Source organism: Sarcophilus harrisii, chromosome 3, assembly GCF_902635505.1.
Source record: "Sarcophilus harrisii chromosome 3, mSarHar1.11, whole genome shotgun sequence".
NCBI classification, from domain to species: domain Eukaryota; kingdom Metazoa; phylum Chordata; class Mammalia; order Dasyuromorphia; family Dasyuridae; genus Sarcophilus; species Sarcophilus harrisii.
In genome coordinates, this window is record NC_045428.1 from 468,995,848 (window position 1) to 469,017,557 (window position 21,710).

Sequence of the window (21,710 nt, forward strand, 5' to 3'; positions counted from 1 at the left end):
ATGGATAATTTTACAACATTGGACAATTGCCAAACCTTTTGTTCCAATTTTTCCCCTCCTTCCCCCCATCCCCTCCCCGTGATGGCAGGTTGACCAATACATGTTAAATAGGAACATAAGCTTTTTGAAGACAGGGATCATCTTTTTCTATTGCTGTCACCAGTTCCCTGTGAAGAGTCTTGGACATGATAGATACATGATAAATGTTTATTAAATTTAATATCTTATAACTTGAGCAGATCTCTCTGTCAAATTTTGGACTTTTGTATACTAATTATTTTTTCTTTGAACACTTTAAAATCTGTCTTGGGAAATCTTTGTGAAATACTTTGTCAAGTAGGAGAATGATAAAGGGTTTTCAGGAAAAAATAGACCCAATTCGACATCTATATCCTAATCAGGCTTTCTATATATATTGTTCTCAAAGTCTCATTTGTGAAAGAAAAGAGTATAAAAGCTGGTTTGAAGCTTAAAAATAAAAAAAAAAAAAACCAAAAAAGATCATACGATCTCTTCTGATGGAAGTGGCTCTTTTCAACAATGAGGTGATTCAGACTAATTCCAATAAACTTGTGATGGAGAGAGCCATCTGTACCCAGAGAGAAGGCGATGGAGACTAAATGTGGATCACAACGTAGTATTTTCTTTCTTTCTTTTTTTTTTTTTTTGATGTTGTTTGTTTACTTTTTGTTTTCTTTCTCTTCTTTCCCTTTTTGATCTGATTTTTATTATGCAGCATATTAACTGTGGAAATGTGTATAAAAGAATTGAACATGTTTAACGTATATTCGATTACTTGCTGTCTGAGGGAGGGAAAGGGGGAAGAATGGAAGAAAAAATTTGGAAAACAAGTTTTTGTAAGGGTGAGTGTTGAAACTAACTTTGCATATATTTTGAAAATAAAAAAGCTATTATTAAAAAAAAAACTAAAATCATGACAACTGGTTCCACCACTTCCTGGAAAATAGAGGGAGAAGAAATGGAAGCAGAATCAGATTTTATATTCTTGAGCTTAAAGATCACTGTAGATAGCAACTATGTCCATGTAATTAAGAGACATTTGCACCTTGGAAGGAAAGTTATAGCAAATCTGGATAACATATTAAATAAAAAGCAGAGACATCACCTTGCTGACAAAGTCCATATGGTCAAAACTGTGGTTTTTCCAATCGTAATTTATGGCTCTAAGAGTTGGACTACAAGGAAAGCTGAGCACTGCAGAATTGATACTTGTGAATATTGGTGCTGGAGGGGATTTTTGAGAGTCCCTTGGACAACAAAGAAATCACATCAGTCAATATTTAAAGAAAATAACTCAGACTACTCATTAGAAGAACAAATATTGAAGCTGAAGCTTAAATACTTGGACCATATAATGAGAAAAGAGGAGTCATTGGAAAAGCTCCTGGCATTGGAAAAGATTAAGGACAAAAGGAGAAGGAGATAGCAGAGGATAAGAAGGACAGTATCACAGAAGCAATGAACATGAGCTTGAACAATCTTTGGGAGATGGTGGTTGATAGAAGGACCTGTCCTTCTATGGTCCAAGGCGTTACAAAGAGACAGTCACAAATGAACAACTAAACAAACAACAATGTTGCTATAAAATAATTTGTTCTCCTATTTCTGCTCACTTCATTCAGCTTCCACTTATTAAATCTTTCCAGATTTACCTGAACCCATTCCTTTTATCATTTCTTGTGACATAATAATATTCCATTATATTCAAACACCATGATTTGTTTGGATATTCTGTTGGGCACCCCCTTGGTTTCCAGTTTTGTACTGTAAATAATTTATGTAAATATTTGTGCACATGTAGATCCTTTTCTCTTTTTTTTCATCTCTTTTGTGAGAATAGGAAGGGCTATAGGACTAGCAGTGGTATCACTGGGTCAAAGGGTTTAAGTTCAGTTATACTTTAGTGACTTAGGGGACATGGTTCCAAATCACTTTCTAGAGCAGCTGGACCAATTTATAGCTCCCCAAAGGTGCATCAGTGTGCTTGTTTACCCATGGCTCTTCCAGCATTAGCCATTTTCCTTTTTTTGTCATTTTTGTCAATCTAATGTGTATAAAGTAGAATCTCAAAGTTTCTTTCATGTTTATTTCTCTAATTATTAGTAATTTTGGAACTTTTTTTGTATGGTGGCTGATAGCTTGGTTCTCTTTTTGTGAAAACTGCCTATTAGATAAGGCATTTTGGCAAGTGTATGCTAGCACTTACCTCAGCATGAACCTTGCTAAAATGCCTCCAAAACCTATCTCTGGTTTGCACAACCATCTGTGTTCCTCTGCTCCCACGCCTGTTGCCAACAGTGAACTCCTTAACGCCCTTTCTATCATTAAGGTAGTTACCATAGAAACCATACAATCATTACTATGGCAATCATGACACAATCCTAGTTACCACTATGCAATGGAAACTCATGCAAATTTTGGGAGCCTAGAAGCTGAAGAGGACTCATAAAACTAATCTGTAAGCAGGGGTATGCTGGTTAATATTTAACAATTGGCTCTTTGGCTCACTTTTAAGTTTAATTTACGAATTAGCATTTTCTTCAGTCTAGATAATCAATAAAATAATATATCAAGGCCTGATTTGTAGCATTTGCTGATTTTCTAGGTATAAATGTTCACACTGAAAATTCAACAACTAGTTTGCTTGCATTTTGTTTTCTGTCTCATTTTTTTTTCTTTTTGATATGGTTTTGCTTGTGCAGCATGATATTTGTGGAAATATGTATAAAAGAATTGCACATGTTTAATATATATTGGATCACTTACTGTCTAGGGGAGGGGATGGGAGGAAGAGAGTGAAAAAAATTAGAACATAAGATTTTGCAAGGATTAATGTTGAAAATTACCCATGTATAGATTTTAAAAATAAAAAGCTGTAATTTAAAAAAAGAAAAAGAAAATTCAACAACTGAAATGGTTCAAACTGGCTACAGCTTGTAAGCCACTGGAGTCTGGAGTATTTTGTGGAAGTTCAGATTCTTTCCCAGATAATTCAAAGTCTAACTAATTTAATAACTGGCATTTACAGTGTCTAAGAAGTTTCTCAAACTCCCAGAAAGATTGCATTTAAATATACTATGAGTTAATTCCTCTATATAAGCAAAAGGCCACTATTTGGTGGACCACTATCTGGTCTTCATGAGGAAAGCAGGAAACCAAATCAATAATCACTTCTTGAGTACAATATATTCTTCTGTAGATACAGTGCAAGAGGAGTATAAATGACATAATTCAAGAAGCTTGCAAAATCTAGGTCAGGAAAAATATTCACATACATAACTTAAAATATAGAACTATATAGCCTTTGATTGCCAAATGAGCAGGATAGATAATAAAGGCAAGGTGTACAAATAAAAGAAGGATCACTATGGACTAGGATGGACTGGAAAAACTTCATGAAAAAAAGAGACCTAGAGATGGACCTTGATATGAGGATATTAAAAAAGTGGTGGTATTCTGAATAATATAGTGAAGAATAACGAATAAACCATTGGCTAGAGCATTCTGTAGATTAGAGGAGGAGGAGGATGTTTGACAAAGTTGGATAGATAGATTGGGTCTATATAACCGGGGGTTTGAAGTGTCAGGTTAAGGAGCAATGTGGGTCCATGGCAATTTTCACATAATGTGCTGGTAGTTGTCTATATATAAGAAAGCATAAAAAAGCCAGCACAGCTCTGACAATAAAAGTAGGATGGACCAGGATCAGCAAAGACATTAACTGTCTCTAAATATACCGAAAATATTGAACTAAAACAACAGAACAATATTCAGGAAAAAACAAACAGCTAAAAGCCTTACTCCTCACTTCCTTCTATTCTCATCCTATTAGCACCATTTCTTTTCTCACCTCTGACACCACAGGAAACCTCCAACATCCTATCAAAAAACATCTTGAAGAAATATTTTGTTCTTAATTCATGAATCACTATGAACAAGTTTTTATTCTTTATGCTTTTTTGACTCCTTGTATATCCTTAACTTTTTGCTGATTAAAAGAATCTAAAATGCCTAATAAGTTTTTATTTTTAAAATTCCTTTCTCCAATTGAGCAGTATGGTATTCAAGTTTTCTACTTTGCATTTTTCATTTTTATGTCATCTTCTAATACCTTTCAGTAGCTTTTCTAAAGCCCCTTCTGAGATAGTCCTTAGAAGTTTTGCTTGTTAGCTCCACCTTTATTCCCATGGTTTGTTTTTGTTTTTGTTATTTTACCTGGGGAATGGACACAGCTTATTATTGATGTAAGAAAATCCTGAAATGTTTTCATACTTTCTATTTAATACAGTGGAGGGATACATTTGTTTGTGATAGTTAAAGCAAATATTGTTTTGATATACTTGGTCTGGTAGTTGGATTCATACTATCAAACTCAAAAAGTGTTTTTTTGAAATTCTTTTCTAATTACCCCCAGTATTCTCTTCAAAATCATTTGGGGTACCAGCATTATATTTACTGATTCTTTCATTCTTTGGAAAGATTTCTTAACTTTGCATTCAGTGAAACTATCACCTTCAATTTTTCTCTTGTATTATTTAAGTAGTTCTTCAATTACATCTCTTATTTCAACTAATTTAAGATTAGGAATCTTAGGATTTTTATGATTATCTTGCAATGGACAACAATAATGTTATTGTGTGTTATGAAAGTAAGTAGCATATGAAAGAGCACATGAAATCTTTGCCTACAACTGATGAGATCAGTTTCTAATTTTGTTAGATATTCTGCTGGAACATAAAAGCACTTATGTCTTCAGTCTATCTCAAGTAAGGTCAATGGCCAATATCATCTACACTGAAGCATTATTTTTATTTCTGATTTATTCTGTTATACCTTTTGCCTTCTTTTGGTATCAATCAGTCAGTCAATAAACATTTATTTATTAAATGCTCTGTTCTAAGCACTGTTAAGCACTGGGGATACAAAAGCAGAACACAGTCCCTGACCTTAAGCTATCAACCTGGAAAGAATTTAAGTATAGACACAGAGATAAACTGTATGTCTCTTGTGAGAAGGCTGGCCTAAGTAAGTTTGGAAGAACTGTTTCTCTGCATAATGGCAGAGAAACAGTATTTTTTTTTGGCCATAGTTAACTCTCAGGGGCTGTGAACTGTGTCAGTGAGGTCAGTTCTCTGAAAAAATTTCCATATCAATATAATTATTCCTGATTTGGTGAGGAGGTAGAGAGAGAAAAGCAGACTTCTCAGGCACATTGTTTCTGAAGACCTTAAGTCTCAACCGTCTGATAGTAGCTGCTCCTCTGTCTAAGGACAGATATTTCTACTTGGTCCCAATAGCCCCAGGACTAAACACCCAGGTGTAATAATAGTTCTTTATGCTAGGCCCATGTTTGATAAAACAAGTTTTTAAAGCCCCAAGCTCCTCATAATAATGCCTTTGGAAGTACTGTTTTAAAATATATGAATTGTTCATGAAGCCCACATTTAGAGAGTAAAAATTTTCTGCTCTGGGAGAGATCTCTCTCTACTGTGTATTTTCCAAAGCTGTCCTACATCTTCATATCATGAGTCATGAGATACAAAGAAATGCAAGATCAGGGTCAGTCACAGGTTTTTATAAGAAACAATGTTAGAGAGGCAGCGGATTAAATGCTGGCTCTCAAGTCAAGAGTACCTGACTCAGGCACTTAACATTTCCTAGCAGTTAACTAGTCCAGGGACAAGTCACGTACGCCCAATTACCTCACCAAAAAAATAAAAAATAGAAAAAATTAGATCAGTCATTTATATTCTTTAACAAAATAAAAGGCACAGTTAGGGTTAAATACATACCTAAAGGCAAGGGGTTGAGGTAAGGACCAAGTCCTTTTGTCCATTGTTTCAGTATTCCAGGCACCAGAGTGAACACCTGCAATTTAAAAACACAAACTTACAATTACCATTTGTCTCTTTAAATTGTAGCTCTCATGAATTCTCTTGCAGGTTTTAGTTTGAAGCAAGAAATTGCAGATGTTACTATCAACAACCACTCAAGATGTACTGCTGCTCTAGGGAAAGACCCATTGCCACTTCTTTCCCTTTCCTGTGTCTTCTGTCTCTCCCAATGAAAAAAGATCCTCCAAAAATTCCTACTATATGGGAAAAATCCTACCTGATTTCATATTAGCATCTTCTTACTCTGGGAAGAAATATAATTCCCAAAGTCTCTGAGACCAATCAAGCCTTACTAAAGGCTTTTTTACATTCTTCCCACAGTTTAAAATTTGAGGGGCAAAAGTTTGTCCCTCAAAAAAGCAACTGTGACCCACCTAGTACCAGTACTTATATAAAATAGCACCAAATATTTAATGCTTACCAGATAACAGGTTATTAACCAATATTGCAAGAAGTCATATTAGAGAACCATGAATAGCATAAAGCAACAACATATACAATGCACGTAGTCAAAGACAGAGTATCATCTGGTGGTTTACTTCAGTAACTAGGGAATTATTCTTGAGGACAATGGATCTCATTTGTCTTTGTAAGTTTTCTCTTGTTCCCTATGGTATTTATTATTCTAAGGGAAAGCCCAAGGAGAAGTGTGTGTGTGTACACCCAAATATTTTATTTTGACCTTGGGAGAGCTTATCAAATGGGTTATCCATGTGACATAGTCAGAGCTATACTTTAAGAAGATCATTTTGGTGATTATTGATACATAGGCCTATTGACTTTTCTGAATTATGATAGTGCAGGCTCTTTTTATCACCTGTTTGTCCAGGATCAAGCACAGTATTTCATTAATTGTAAGCTCAAAATTGTGCTTTCAGAAGGCCTTTTCAGTATAAAGTTGAATTTAGCAAATCAGAGAGAGCTCAGAATAAAAGCAAAAATAAATGGCTCATAGTGTGTGCATAGTAATCTCTAATCACTTTTAAGAAATCAGGTCAAAGCACCAGTCCCTGCATTCAAATCTGGTCTCAGACATTTAACACTCCTTGGGCAAGTTACTTAACCCCAATTGCAGAGAGAGAGGGAAAGAGAGAGAGAGAGAAAAAAGGAGAGGGAAAGAGAGAGAAAGAAAAAGAGAGAGAGAGGGAAAAAGAGAGAGAGAAAAGGAGAGAGAAAGAAAGAGAGAGAAAGAGAGAGAGAGAAAAGGAGAGAGAAAGAGAGAGAGAGAGAAAAGGAGAGAGAGAGAGAAAAAAGAGAGAGAAAGAGAGAAAGAAAAAGAAAGAAAGAAAGAGAGAAAGAGAGAAAAAAAGAGAGAGAAAGAGAAAGAAAGAGAGAAAAAGAGAGAGAGAAAGAGAGAGAGAAAGAGAGAGAGAAAGAAAGAGAGAAAGAGAGAGAGAAAGAGAGAAAGAGACAGAGAGAAAGAAAGAGAAAGAGACAGAGAAAAAGAGAGAGAGACAGAGAAAAAGAGAGAAAGAGAGAGTGAGAAAGAGAGAAAGAGAAAAAGAGAGAGAGAAAGAGAAAGAAAGAGAAAAAGAGAGAAAGAGAGAGAGAAAGAAAGAGAGAAAGAGAGAGAGAGAAAGAAAGAGAGAAAGAGACAGAGAGAAAGAAAGAGAGACAGAGAAAAAGAGAGAGAGAGAGAGACAGAGAAAAAGAGAGAGAGAGAGAAAAAAAGAAAAGAAATCAGGTCAAGATGAATTCTATAACCTTATTTTGAACTCAGTAATCAAATTGATCTGACTGGGGCAAACACACACACACACACACACTTAATGTTGCTTGAATGGGAATTTGTCAAATGTTTGTTAACACAAATCACTCTAATGCTTAAAATGTCCTCCATCTTAATCTCTGCTTTTGTGCTGAGACTTTAATAAGGAAGTCATGAATTTATCTGGGCAAGTGCCAGATGTAAGCCTGGGCTGAAATTTTAGTATGAAAATCCAAGAAGTAGACAGCATTGGGATCTCTAACTGTCCCCATTCCGATCACTGCCTCTGAGCAGAGCTTGACTGAAGACCATTGCAAGCCTATTCCTTTGATGAGTCAAAGTAATCCCAGGCCATACAGATACTGTGTCGTCTTCTGTGCTGAAATGGGAAAGTGGGTTTTCTCAACTCCAGCTGTGCTCAAGCCCTCCCATCCCTGCTTGGGAATCTGGATCGTTAGGTTGTAGGATTAAAGCTTTGTGGTTTTGTGCAAGAGTAGGTGAAAAGAAAGTTGTTATTTCTTTTATTGTTTCTTTGATTTCACCAAGCTTTTATTACTTCAATGAAACATTCATTATAAATATGCAAGGAGATTTGAAGGAAACATAATATGGATCTGGACCAAGGAAAGAATTTTTTTGGAATGGGGGGAAGGGAGAAGGAGAAAAGGAGATCTGATTGAATAAACTCCACATTAACCCTCAATAAAGGAAAAGAAAAGTAGTACTATCCACAAAAGGTCAGTTTTCTGAAAGTTGAAGAATTAGCTACATTTTTAAATTTGTTATTCCTAGTTAATCTCTAGTTGATATTATAGAGACAGACAACCAGGATGGTGGGCCCTAAATTATTCTTCCCCTTAGTCCTCATTTTCTGAAAGAAGTCCTTTCTCCTATCAGATCTCTAAGATTAAAAAGAACCATGGAATGCTCTTCCCTTTCTGCATTAATCTTCATTCTCTTAACAGTTTTTATTCCCATCAATCCCAGCAATATTCTCTGTAAGCATGGACTTCTTGCCTCTGACAAAAGTGATTTTTTTCCCCCTGAAATCCATTTTCTCTGTTCACTTAAAGTCCTTCTTTGATGTCTCATTATGGTCTAGAACTCAGCTTCTTAAACTGTGGTTCATGTTTGCATATGGGGGGGGGGTTGCAAAATTATGATTTATTATCAATAAATGTTTGATTTGTATACCTATTTTATATACCTATATACTCGGGGTCAAGTAAAAATTTCTTGAGCCAAAAGAGATTATAAGGGGAAAAAGTTTAAGAAGCTTTGTTCTGGAGGAGACCATTCTGGTAAAAAATAAGTTCTGTCAAAGTCTACCAAGGTAGAAAAGCTTCAAGTATGAGTCCCATGGCAGACTGTGTTTTTATCTTTCCTGAAGGCACAATTTAACTGAATTTGGAAAATGTCTGACCCCAAATAGACAGCCACCGGGTAATCAATGTTTTAGTCACAGCAACTTTCAAAGACCTAAAGACTTCAGTGAATATCTATGGAAGTCAACCCATATTGACAAAACTAAGGATTTTTGATGTATTCTGTCAGTTATTCTACATCATAACATTTTACTGTTCTGACAATCAAGTTACTTTGATCTAGGAAGAGGGAAATGAGTACAATAGTATTTACAATAGTATTTCCCTAAAGTAATTGCCAGTGGCCCAAAAGGATTGTGAACAACCTTTGTGTATCTCTGAATTCTGCCCTCTATTTCACTTTCCATTTACTAGTTGGGCAGTAAAGAGGGGGAAGGACTAATGAATTCTATTGTAATGAGGCAATAGGAACAACTAGATGGAAGTCAGGAACCTGGATCTTAATCGGTGTGACCTTGGACTAGTCACTCAATTCCTTCAAGTTTGTTTCCTTGTCTTTGAGATGGAGTTGAGGATACAGTACTCTATCTCATAGGCTTATTGTGAGGAAAGTGTCTTAAAAACCTTAATATGCTGTAAAAATGGGAAGTACTTTTATTAATCAGGGACACCATAAATGAGGGGACTTTAAACAGCTATGTCTCTGATGGAAGTTTCTGCCAGTCCCCACTCCCCTACCCCACAAAAAGAGAGCAGTACATCAGAACCACAGTGATGGATAACACAAACCTGTCCCATACCAACGATTTATGAAGTAATAAACGTGCAATTGAATTTGGGGATGTTCACATAATTCCTTATTACAAATGTACTTAAGTACATGCCATAATCAAAAATGGATTGTCTTGGCCCTACACCAAGGCTAGTGTTTCATGGACCATTTCTTTAATCATGGTCTGACATTCACTAAGCTAAGAAAACATTTTCTTCATTCAGTAAGATTGGTTTTGAAAGGTCTCTTTTTAGGGCAATCTTTTTTTCCCCACTGAACTTGTCTTTTAGGGATCTTAAGAGGGTAGAAGTGAGGAGGCAGTCAAATCCAGGAATGAGGAAAATGCAAAGGTTTACCCTGGAGGTCAAAGGCTTCCCATTCTTTGTCTCTGGCCTATTCCCAGCTGCATAGCAAGCTCCTTAATCCTTTTTTTTTTTTTTTTTGATAGATGCTGGTGACTCATATTTAATGTTTATTATTTGCATAATGCTTTTCTTACAATTCCCCTATAAAATATCATTTTCTCCAACTCATAAAGAAACATTAAGGTTTGAAAAGTTTAAGTGGCTTCTTTATGGTTACTAGTTATTAAGTGTCAGAAACAGGACTCAAAAAATATTTAAGCCAAACCCTACACACATGTTGCCTCATCATTGGAGTTGGGAGGAATTTTAGAGGTCACTGAGAAATCTTCCATTATAAAGATGAGGAAGCAAGTGATATCAAAATGTATTATTTCCACATGCCATCCCTTCTGGACTATCTCTTATGAGAGCTAATAACTAATCTTATAAATGATATATCAATAGCCCCAAGTCACCCTTTTCTTCCAGATAACATATTTGTGTTTTAACAGGTGCCCCAAGGACAAAATGTCCTTATCATTGTTACCTAGAACAAAAAAAGAGGATCTCAACAAGACAAGTAGACATTAGAGCCACTGGGAAGCTGTGGAGGCTGTGAACAATGGAGAAGAGTTAGCTATGGAGGAGGAGTTCATCAGTTGAGGTCGCTATGTACTTTTCTCCTTGTAAATGTATAACAAGGAAGGGAAGGAGATATCTCCTTGCCTCACCATCCCTCAACAACCACTTCCATCAGTCTTGTATCTACTGCAGAAGCACAAATAGAGTCTTGACTATGGAGATGAGCTGAGCAAGTCAGTGACCAGAGCTGGGAGTCCAGTGCTCAGAGCTTGGATTCTCCTTAGGACATGACAGGCTCTCATTTCTCAAATATATTAGCAATTAAGTCAAATTTAGAAGAATATAAGTCATTTCCCAATTGATAAATGGTCAAATTAATATGAACAGGAAGTTTTCATATGAAAAATATATTAATATATAAAAATGCTCTAAAGCAGTATTGATTAGGGAAAAGAAAATCAAAACAATTCTAAAGCATTATCTCACACCTATCAGATTGGTTAATATGACAAAAAAAAAAAAAAGGAAAATTGTAAATGTCAGAGATGTGAAAAATTGGAAGACAATTGCATGGTTGGTAAAATTGTAAACTGATCCAACCAGTCTGGAGAGCAATTTGACACTATACCCAAAGGGTTATAAAAGTGTGGATACCCATTGATCCAGCAACATCACTACTAAGTCTGTATCCCAAAGAAATCATAAAAAAAGGAAAAAGGACCCACATGTACAAAAATATTTATAGCAGCTTTTTGTGGTAGCAAATAATTGGAAAGTGAGGGAATGCCCATCAATTGAGCACTGGCTGAACAAGTTTGGTATATGAATATAACATAATATTATTGGCTATAAGAAATGATGAGAAGGTGAATTTCAGAAAAAATTAGAAAGACTTAAATGAACTGATATTTAGTAAGTAAAGTGAACAGAACATAGTACAAAGTAACAGTAACATTGTGTGATGATCAGCTATGATAGACTTAGCTCTTCTCAGCAATACAATGATCCAATACAATGCCAAAGGATTCACGATGGAAAATGCTTTTCACAGCTAGAGAGAGAATTAATAAAGTCTGAATGCAAAGCAAAGCATATTATTCTCACTTTATTTTTTCATAATTTTTTTCTTCTTTGGTCTGTTTCTTCTCTCAGAACATGACTAATATGGAAATATGTTTTACGTGATTGTACATATTTCTATATCTAATTGCTTACCATCTCAGAGAGAAAGAAGAGGGAGGAAGGGAAAAATTTTGGAACTCAGAAAAAATTTTTAATGAATGTTAAAAATTATCTTTATGTATAACTGGAAAATACTATTTAAAAGGAAATTTTTAAAAATTGTTTTTACTTATATCATTTTATAGCCATTGTTTACCTCATCTATTACTTCACTCTGTTATCAGTTCATATAGGTCTTCCTATCCTCTTATAAATTAATACTACAACAAATGTTTTTGTTATTAAGACATTTTAAGGGAACAAGTTACATATACAGTTTTTTTTTTTACCAATGCTGATAGTTTAAATGGGACTATTCTGTGAAATAGGATACCCAGGAGGCACAGTGGACAGTGTGGTATCTGGACTCAAAAAGACTCATCTTCCTAAATTCAGTCTGGCCTCAGTCCCTTATTAGCTATGTTACATTGAGTAGGTCACTTACCCCCATTTTACCTCAGTTTCTCAGCCATAAAATGTGCTAAAGAAAGAAATGGTAGACCACCTCACTATCTTTGCCCAAAACAAACAAACAAAAAAAACCCAAATGTCATAAAGAGTCAAACAGGACTGAAATGACTGAACAACAATAAAAATATCTTGCATATTTCAATATACTTTATGAATTGTCATTGTGATCAGGTAGCATAATAATACACTGAAGAAGTCTCTAATAGAACATCTCAGCAGTCTGGGAATAGAAAGGGCTAAGCCAAAAATCTAGCTGTATACTGACTTTGGATTTACAAGTGCTTTTTCCAAAAGCAAGTCACCTCACATTACCCAAAGATCAAGATGCTGCATAAACCTTTGAGAACCCAGCATGTGATTAAAATACAAGCTGACGTTAAGAATCTTTTTTTTCAGGAAAACAAATTCCTAGGTATCACATGGAGTCTATGATGATTCAGCTTATGGCTACAGTTATTTTTAGAATAACAAATAGTATTTTCACATTTTTATTATTGTTGTTTTCTTGCTTGTTTTTTCATTTTTCTCCTTTATGATCTTATTTTTCTTGTGCAGCATGATAAATGTGGAAATACATTTGGAAGAATTGCACATTTTTAACCTACATTGGATTACTTGCTGTCTAAAGGAGAGAGGAAATGGAAAGGGAAAAAAAAAAACTTGGTACACAAGGTTTTTCAAGGGTGAATATAGAAAACTATCTATGTATTTTGAAAAAAAAATCACTTTAAAGTTCTTTTAAAAAAACAAGCAAAATCAGAGATTGAGCTAAAAGATTACTAAGGTCTCTTCTACTTCTAAGTTCTGATGTTCAAAATTATAAAATATTGAAGTGTAAGGGAAATGAGATTACTGAGACTAATCCTCATTTAAAAATAAAAACAAATTGGGTTAGGCATATTCTGTTTAAAAGTCAGGTATAGGGGCAGCTAGGTAATGCAGTGGATAGAGTACCAGCCCTGAAGTCTGACAGACCTGAGTTCAAATCTAATCTCAGACATTTAACACTTCCTAGTTGTGTGACCCTGGGCAAGTCACTTAACCCTAATTGCTTCAGAAAAAATAACAATAATAAGAAGAGTCAGGTATAGGAAGGGTGATAAATTTGGGACAGGTAGGAAGGTAAGGAAAAAGCCAGAACTGCTAAATGAAGCTCTGGGTGGGTAATTTGTATGGTATTCCAAGGGGAATGCTGGGCAGAAATAAAGATGTTTAAAAGATTTAGTGTCTTAGAGAGGTAGGTAGGTGATACAGTGGATAGTGTGCCAGACCTACAGTCAGGAGTTCTCATCTTTCTGAGTTCCAATGTGACCTCAGAGACTTAAAGAGTGTGAGATCTAGGCAAGTCACTTAATCTTGTTTGCCTCAGTTTTCTCATTTATAAAATGAGCTGAAGAAGAAAATAGCAAACTGCTCTAGTATCTTTGCCAAGAAAACCCCAAATGGGGTCATGATGGGACTTGAAACCACTGAACAAAAACAATGTCTTCTCATATTGGCTGTGGAAATGAATCACAAAAGAGCTGAAACCTCCCCAGAGACTAAAATAGTTGACAGACTCCTCCCCTATAGGAAAAGCGTACATAATAGCTTAAATTAAGTAGATAACCAGCAGAGAAGCATCAAACTAACAGAACAATTTGCCAAGGTACCAATAGATAGCTTCACAGAAGAACAGATAGACCAGAAGATGTCAATGGTGTGCAGAAGAGAAAACAGCTCATAGCCTAATGATAGCACCAAATAAGAACTGGAATCAAAGACATATCCTAATGAAGAGGCAGAAGGTGTTCCAGTGATGCCAAAGAAGGAATAGCATTTCCTGGGTTATGTGAATTCCTAGCCATGTTTGTTCTCTGGCTCCATATGGTGATCTACACGTTTCCTCTCTGACATGTCACCTAAGTACACATTCTCTATACATATATTTTCTCCATATACGTGCCCTTTTCATTTAAGTTCCTTGGCCATATTTGTTACACTAGCCAGAGAAGTTCCCTATGTATTTTTCCTTTACTGTAACCTGTGAAAGAGTATAACCCTGTGTGGAGGAGAGGAATTTTCCTAGTCATTTATTTTGCTTTGCTATTTAAGTAAATGTCTTTTGACTTGAATAGTGTGTCTTCCAATGGGTCCAGCAAAATAAACAACAGTGGGGGGCTCCTGAGCTGTGATTTAATTAGATGCCCCAAAGCATACATTCAGCCTATGGTAGTTTCTCATTTTGGCCCAGGGTGTGTAGGGGATTGTGTGATGCATTTTACAGAGTGCCATTAAAAAAAGAAAGAAAGAAAGAAAGAAAGAAAAACAGTATTAAAATGATTAGACTTTAGCTATTAAAAAAATCAATAGTAGAACTCATTCATTCCTGAGCAATTCTGGATAATTTAGCTTTAATGTGCTTTAATTTTGTTTGTTGTCTATTGGTTTCTTTTCTGTTTGTTTTCTAGCTTTGCATTACCTTAGTTTTACACAACAGTACCTAAGGCTAGCAGATCACTCAGCAAGGCCAAATATCAGGAACATTGCAGTTTGAGTGAAAAGATTTGAGTCTGAATTTCTACTACAAAACTTGGACAACTTATTTGGCCTTTCTAAACAAATGAGTATCAGATAACAGCATTTCAAATATCCACCTCAGAGAATCATTGTGGGGAAACAATTTATAAAGCAGTAAGTCATAGAGCCAGGATTTAAACATTAATGTTCTGATCTAGCATACTTTCCATTCCTTCCTCACTGAATAGCAGCAACTTTACAACTGAAACAAAACTTTTAAATGGGATCTGGCTTTTACGTTTTCTTTTTACCTCTCAGTGGCATAAAGAAAGTAATAAGAAGTGCTTAATAAATGTTGATTGAGTTGATTGATGTTGATCAGCTAGAAAACCTTGTTAAGGAAAACTAATAAATAAAAAGAGTCAGAGTTCAGTTATACAGACTGCTGAATTCAAAAGGAATTTATTTACCAAACAACAGTATAGGGGCTTAATTGATCAAGGGACTTCACTGGTCAAATTGATAAGCTAATAGGGAGTAAGCTTTTGTGTCTTCCTAAAGAAGGTAGAGGTATGTATAATGACTTCTAGTAGAGATGGTTTTCAGATGGAAGTGGCCTCCAAGACTTATAATGCAGTGAATTGAGCATTCTGTGAGGAACCACCCAATAAAATCCAATAAACATTTATTAAACACCTACTGTGTTCCAGGTGTTCTGCTAAATACTGGAGATACAATTAATAAAACAACAATCCCAGTCTTTAAGGAGCTTGCAATCTACTTGAGGGAGAGGAACAATACAAAAAAAAAAAAAAAAAAAAGGAAGGGAGCAAAGCAGGGGAGGAAGGAAAAGACCTCTGAAGGAAGGCTTTGGGAGAAGTTGGATACTCTGCCCTCCACTTCATTAAAATGGCTTATAAAAGGAAGTCAAAGGACTATTTCTCCTCCTTTGGCCTTTCAGCAGGGCTAAGATTTTTGATAGTCTGTCTCACTGCTTATGTGAATAGCATTAACTCAGTCAAACTGAAACCAGTTAAAGACCTTAGCTCAAAAAGGCCAGGGTCTCCCACTTCATCCAGCACCATCTCCAGCTGTTCTGATCCATATCTGGCCACTGGACCCAGATGGCTCAGGAGGGGAAAGTGAGGCAGGGGACCTTGCCCAGCCTTCCTCACTTACTTCCAATTCACTTGCATGTCACAGCTTTCTTGAGGTCCTCTTTGAGAACAAAAAACATACAACAACAGAGCTAGGATTGCAGCAGAGTCTTGACATTTAGGTCACCTCCTATGAACCATTAATGGCTGTCCTAGGGTAAGGCATACCATAGCCACATGCCTTCGGTCACCTAGAAGCCATGGAAAGGGACATTACACGGCCTAATAGCCCAGTGATGACGCCTCTCAATCCAAAGTACAAGGATACCCAGGGCAGCGATGGAAATATGAATGCATGGACTCAGCCCTGGAGAAAAAGTAGATGACACCCACGTAACAACCATAAAGAGGGAAATGACATGATTTGAGAGTTCCCTCAGTTTCTGACAAAGAAGTTCTTCTTGCCAAGACCAACCTGTCTCCACACGTGTTTGATCTCATCTATTCCTGTGATCTCCCAGAGAAATTCCTTTCAATCATCCTCTCTATCTTTTCCATCTTCAATCTTTCCCTACCTTCAGGCTCCTTCCCTACTGTCTTCAAACATGTTCCCAACCACAAAAAATTCTCTGTAATCCTACCATCCCTCTCTCAGACAAACTCCTTGACAAAGCCGTCTGTACTCACTGCCTCTTCTCTTTCAGTTCTTTCAGATTCCTTTCAATCTGGAGTGCTTTCAATTGAAAGTGTTCTTCTCAAAGTTATCCATGACTTCTGAGTTGTCAGATGTAATGGTCTTTCCTCAGGTCTCCCCCTTTTGGACTTATCAACTGCCCTTAACACTGTTGACTACTCTTTCCTCCTGGATACTTGATCCTATCTGGGTTTTCATGGTTCTCCTACCTGTCTGACTACTTAACCAGCTTCCTTTGTTCTATTGAAATAAAGATATGAAGGAGGATTTAGTAGTAAATTAAGAATAGAGAGTTTAATTGAAATAGGCAATAGGGTGTGTACACACCGCCAGTCACCCTCCACAATAAAGTAACTTCAAATACCTAATAGGAATACGCCAAAAAGAGGAGAAAAGTCGTAACATGGTTAAGTGTACTGGAAGTGCACTTGGACAACCAAAATGTAGCTTAAATAAAGCATCTCATATCCCATCATTGTGACAAAGTTCTTTCTTTAGCCGCCTTCTCTTCTTCTATAACCTCTCTTAGTAACACAGGAGGTAACTATCATCTCCATGCAGAAGACTTCCATACTAATTTATTGAGCTCTGTTCTTTCCTCTGAGTTTCAGTCCCACATCACCAACTGGCTAAAGAATACTTTAAAATGGACCTTCTAGAGATCGTTCAGTCTCAACATGTCCTAAAATGGACTCTTTATCCTTATTCCAAAGGAAAATCCATGTTCTAAATGTCCTTATTTTTGTTAAAGGTACCATCCTCTTTGCAAGTTTTTCAGGTTCAAAATCTTGTCATTATCCTTAAGTCTTCATTCTTTTCCCCCCTTATAAGCAGAGAAGTAGTCAAACTGTAGTATTTCTTCCATAACATCTCATATATGATCCCTTCTCTCTATTCACATAGCTACCACTTTGATTCAAACTCTCATTAACCTTCACTTATTGTAATAGCTTCCTAATTTTTTCCCTGTCTCGAGTTTCTCTCCATCCATCTTATACATTTCTACGTTCTTTAAGTATATTTCTGTCCCTATGACTCTCCTGCTCTATCAACTCCAGTAACTCCCTATTGTCTATAAGATAAAATATAAAAATAGATATATGATATAAATACATAAAAAACTTAAATTCTTCTGTTTAGCTTTTAAAGCTCTTCACAACCTGGCCCCTCCTCAATCTTACCAATTTCACTAGATATTACTCCCCTTCCTACTACTTTTTGATTTAGACAATTGGCCTTCTCTTTGTTCTCACTCACAATAGTCTCATTCTGGTCTCCGTGCCTTTGTAATACTTGTTCTACTATATAGTTGTCTGAAAAAAAGACCCTCTCTTTTCTTCACTTTTACTTTGTGAAGTCCCAGTTAAACACCATCTTTTGTATGAAGCATTTCCCCATTCCTGTAATAGCTAATGCTCTTTCCCAAACTATCTTATATTGAACTATTTTGCATGTGTTTATATTTATGTATTGGGATTATTTCATTCTTTGTGTTTGAATCCCCAATGCATAGCAAAATTCTTGGCACTTAGTATATATATAATAAATGCTTTTTGATTGATGGACTAATTAATCATTCGTTTATGGTTAATAGGGCAGGAATACATGAGTATATTTTGATATTCTGGCTAAAATGAATAGGTTTTTAAATTTTCATTTAAAAAAATAATGCTTGCATTCTAAAAACAGCAAAGCAAACATTTCTACATCCCAAGCTCCTAGATATTAATAGGTTGGGTTATAGATAACTTAATGCCTTCCGTACTCAGGGGTTATGATAACATCATGGTAACCATAGGAGCAAGCAGAGCAGCCTGGGACATCAGACTCCTGAAGTACAGTTTCTACTATTTGCTCAGTATAGCCATTTGAAGGAAACCACTAGAAAACATTTATTTTTAAAATGTCTAAAGTCCTTTTTTCCTTCCTTTCCGTTGTTTTTCTCCTTTCAATTCGTTAGAAAAACCCAAGAAGCCCTGGATTCTTAAAAACAAAAACAAAAACAAAAACAAAAACAAAAACAAACAACTATCTCTGGTTTTCCTTTTATAGAGAAGAAAGCAATTAGAACAACTATTAAAGCAAATAAAAATATGTATCTTTTATTCACATGTAGTACAACTTGTACCTGAACTCAGGAATTAAGTCTCCAGAGTATCACCTGCTCTCAAGGTTCAAGCAGTGCTGTGGGGACCCAATCTAACCATCCTTCTAATCCTTCTAATTACACAAGCCTGGAGCACATTATACCACTATTACTAGTAGTGACAATACATATGGTAAACACTTGTAAGCAAATAATTCCACCATTCTAAAAGTGCCATAAGACATCCTTTGTCTCTGAAAAATCTCCGTGAATGGGTATCTCCACTCTGCACTGGGCAGCAGTAGTTGACCACCTGCAGCCTCAAGCTCCTCTGCTTGAGTCTAGTACTGGCAGTGAGAGTGTACCCAATTCTTTCAGGTTTAGGGCTCTGAGACTTGTCGTCTCGCAGGGAGAAAGTGGGAGACCATTTTTACACTAGCCCCTTTACGTGACAATTCTTCCTGTTTTAGGTTTAGTTTCCCTTAGTGAGAGACTTTACCCTAATTTATGGTGACCAACCAGTACATTTCTCATTTCTTTATCTCTGCAGGCTAGTATGTTACCAGATAAAGGACATAATAACCAAACAACTTTAGGAGTCAAGACTTGGCCTTAAAAAACCAAAAACAAAAAACTCTAAGGTTCTTCTTTTTTCTCTATGCAAATTGATGGGTTAATAAAAAGGTATAGAAGTCTAGGGATAAATCTCTGCCCTAGGGACAAATTAATTGTCCCTGCTGTTCTTTTTACATGCAAATAAGATACTCAAAATGTCTTACTCTTTACTAGGAATAGAATAATCTGCTCACAAAATAAAGGGGCTCACTAGCTAATACAAATTCAGACAGTGGAATCTGTTACATCTCTTTCTCTCTGCAAATATTCTGAAATCTAAAAAGATCATACTTAGCATAGTGTCTGGCACATAGTCAATGCTTAATAAATGCTTTCCCCACCTCTTCCCTTTCCCTTCCCTTACCCCCACTTTCTCTGGTCTTATTTAATTCAAGTCACATCAAAGAACCCAAAGTACAATTTATACAAAGAGCACATCAAGTAAATCAAAGTGCTTGTAATGTGCCAGGCACTGTGCTGAGCAGTGGAGACGAATAATGAAAAGATATTCCCTGTGCTCCAGAAGCTACTGGGAGAAAGATGTCACCCAAAAGGAAGCAAATAAACTTCTTAAAGTCGAGACCAAGCTGAGTAAGTGATAGAAAATGAAGTTAGGTGGAAAGTTCTGAGCTCTCTCAGAGCTATTAGGAAGACTTTGGGAGAAAGTTATTGTTTCATTCTATTGTCGTTGTTTAGTTGTGTCTGATTTTTTATGACCCCATTTGGGGTTTTCTTTGCAAATATGCTGGAGTGGTTTGCCCTTTCCTCCCCCAACTCATTTTACGATGAGAAAACTAAGACAAATAGGGTTAAGTAATTTGCACAGGGTCACTCCGTTGGTAAGCATCTGAGACTGGTTTTGAACTCAGGTCCTCCTGACTCCAGGACTTCTAGCTACTCTGTTTATATTTTTGCCTGTACCTACTTGTCATAATATTACTTCTCCCTTTATATTGTAAGCTCCTTAAAGGGAACAACTATTTTTTATCTTTTCTCGGTGCTTAATACAGATGGCACATGGTAATTAATAAATGCTTACAGATTTGTTGACTTGAATCTTTTGAAATCCTTTGAAAGGATCATTAGATTTATTGACCTGTGTTGAAAGGATCTGTCCTTAGTGATGGGTAACACAAAACACCAATAATTCAGATATAGGTGAGCATTAGTCTTTTCTGTCATCACCTTTGTCCATAGAGTCTAATCAGCTAGTAAAATGAACTTTCCCTTTCCCCCCTTTTATAAAAGAAACCAGCAGCATTTACAGTGGCGTCAGTCTGGGCCAGTCTTGAACATATCAGAAGGCCTTTTTGCTGATTCCTGATGGTAAGCTGAATGTCCCACATAATTTTTTTATTTTTTGCTGAGGCAATTGGGGTTAAGTGACTTGCCCAGGGTCACACAGCTAGGATATCTGAGGCAGATTTGAAGTCAGGTCCTCCTGACTTCAGGGCTGGTGCAAAATTTTTAAGATGTTGTAGAAAGGAGATTTCTTTCAGTTATTAAAAGCATCTATCAAGGAATGATAGGAGGTAGGGCATCTGTGAGGGGGGGAAATCAGAGAAGCTCAGGAAATGGTTGTAGGTAGGTAAGATTGGATATAAAGGACACGGTAGAGTTCAGATAGGAATGAATGACAAATGACAAAAGCCAGTAAGATTGCTACATTAGACTTCTTTTCATGTTAAATGACTTTTAAAATGATCATAAATTCTTTACTAATTTCTTCAAAAGCCCACTATGTTCATCTAATAACCATTACAGCAGGACCCTCCCTTATAATAAAAAAGAACAATTAAGTAAAACAAACCTACGTGTCCAGGGGTCCTCAAACTTTTTAAATAGGGGGCCAGTTCACTGTCCCTCAGATTGTTGAAGGGCCGGATTATAGTAAAAACAAAAACTTTGTTTTGCTTAAATAAAGAAACTTCATAGCCCTGGCTGAGGGGGATAATCGTCCTCAGCTGCCGCATCTGACCCAAGGCCCGTAGTTTGAGGACCCCGCCATGTGTCTACTAGCATATGCCTCTATTCATGCTTTTTTCGAGTAGAAGAAAGGTTTCTTGCCCTATCTGAATTCTGAATGTCTTCTAACATTTTCTGCTCCTCTAAGAGGATAATGCCGTCCCCAGGAAAAGTCACTTAATCCTGTTTACCTCAGTTTCCTGTTCTGTCAAACAAGCAAGAGGAAATGGAAAACTACTCCAGTAAACTACATTGAGATGGGGAAAGCTAATGAGTTCAGTTTGAGATATATTCAATTTAATCTTTGTGATATTTTTGGACATCCAATTCAATATATCCAGATGGAATGATTGGGATTCAGGAGAGAGGTTAGAGGAGATTCACAGATCTGGGAAACATTTGTACAAAGATCAATT

General features: G+C 36.2%; 1 protein-coding gene across 3 annotated transcripts in view; it reads right to left on the reverse strand.

Annotated features, from left to right (window-relative positions):
* The window catches only part of FAM76B (family with sequence similarity 76 member B), a 76,023-nt gene that overhangs the window by 24,208 nt on the left and 30,105 nt on the right, over positions 1-21,710 (reverse strand). For 2 of the 3 annotated variants that reach the window (XM_023499496.2, XM_023499495.2), the window contains exon 10: positions 5,814-5,889. In XM_023499496.2, coding sequence (XP_023355264.1) covers positions 5,814-5,889 — 76 coding nt within the window. Of the gene's footprint in view, positions 1-5,742; positions 5,890-21,710 lie in introns of those variants that run through there. The other variant, XM_031961040.1, reaches the window with a different exon arrangement.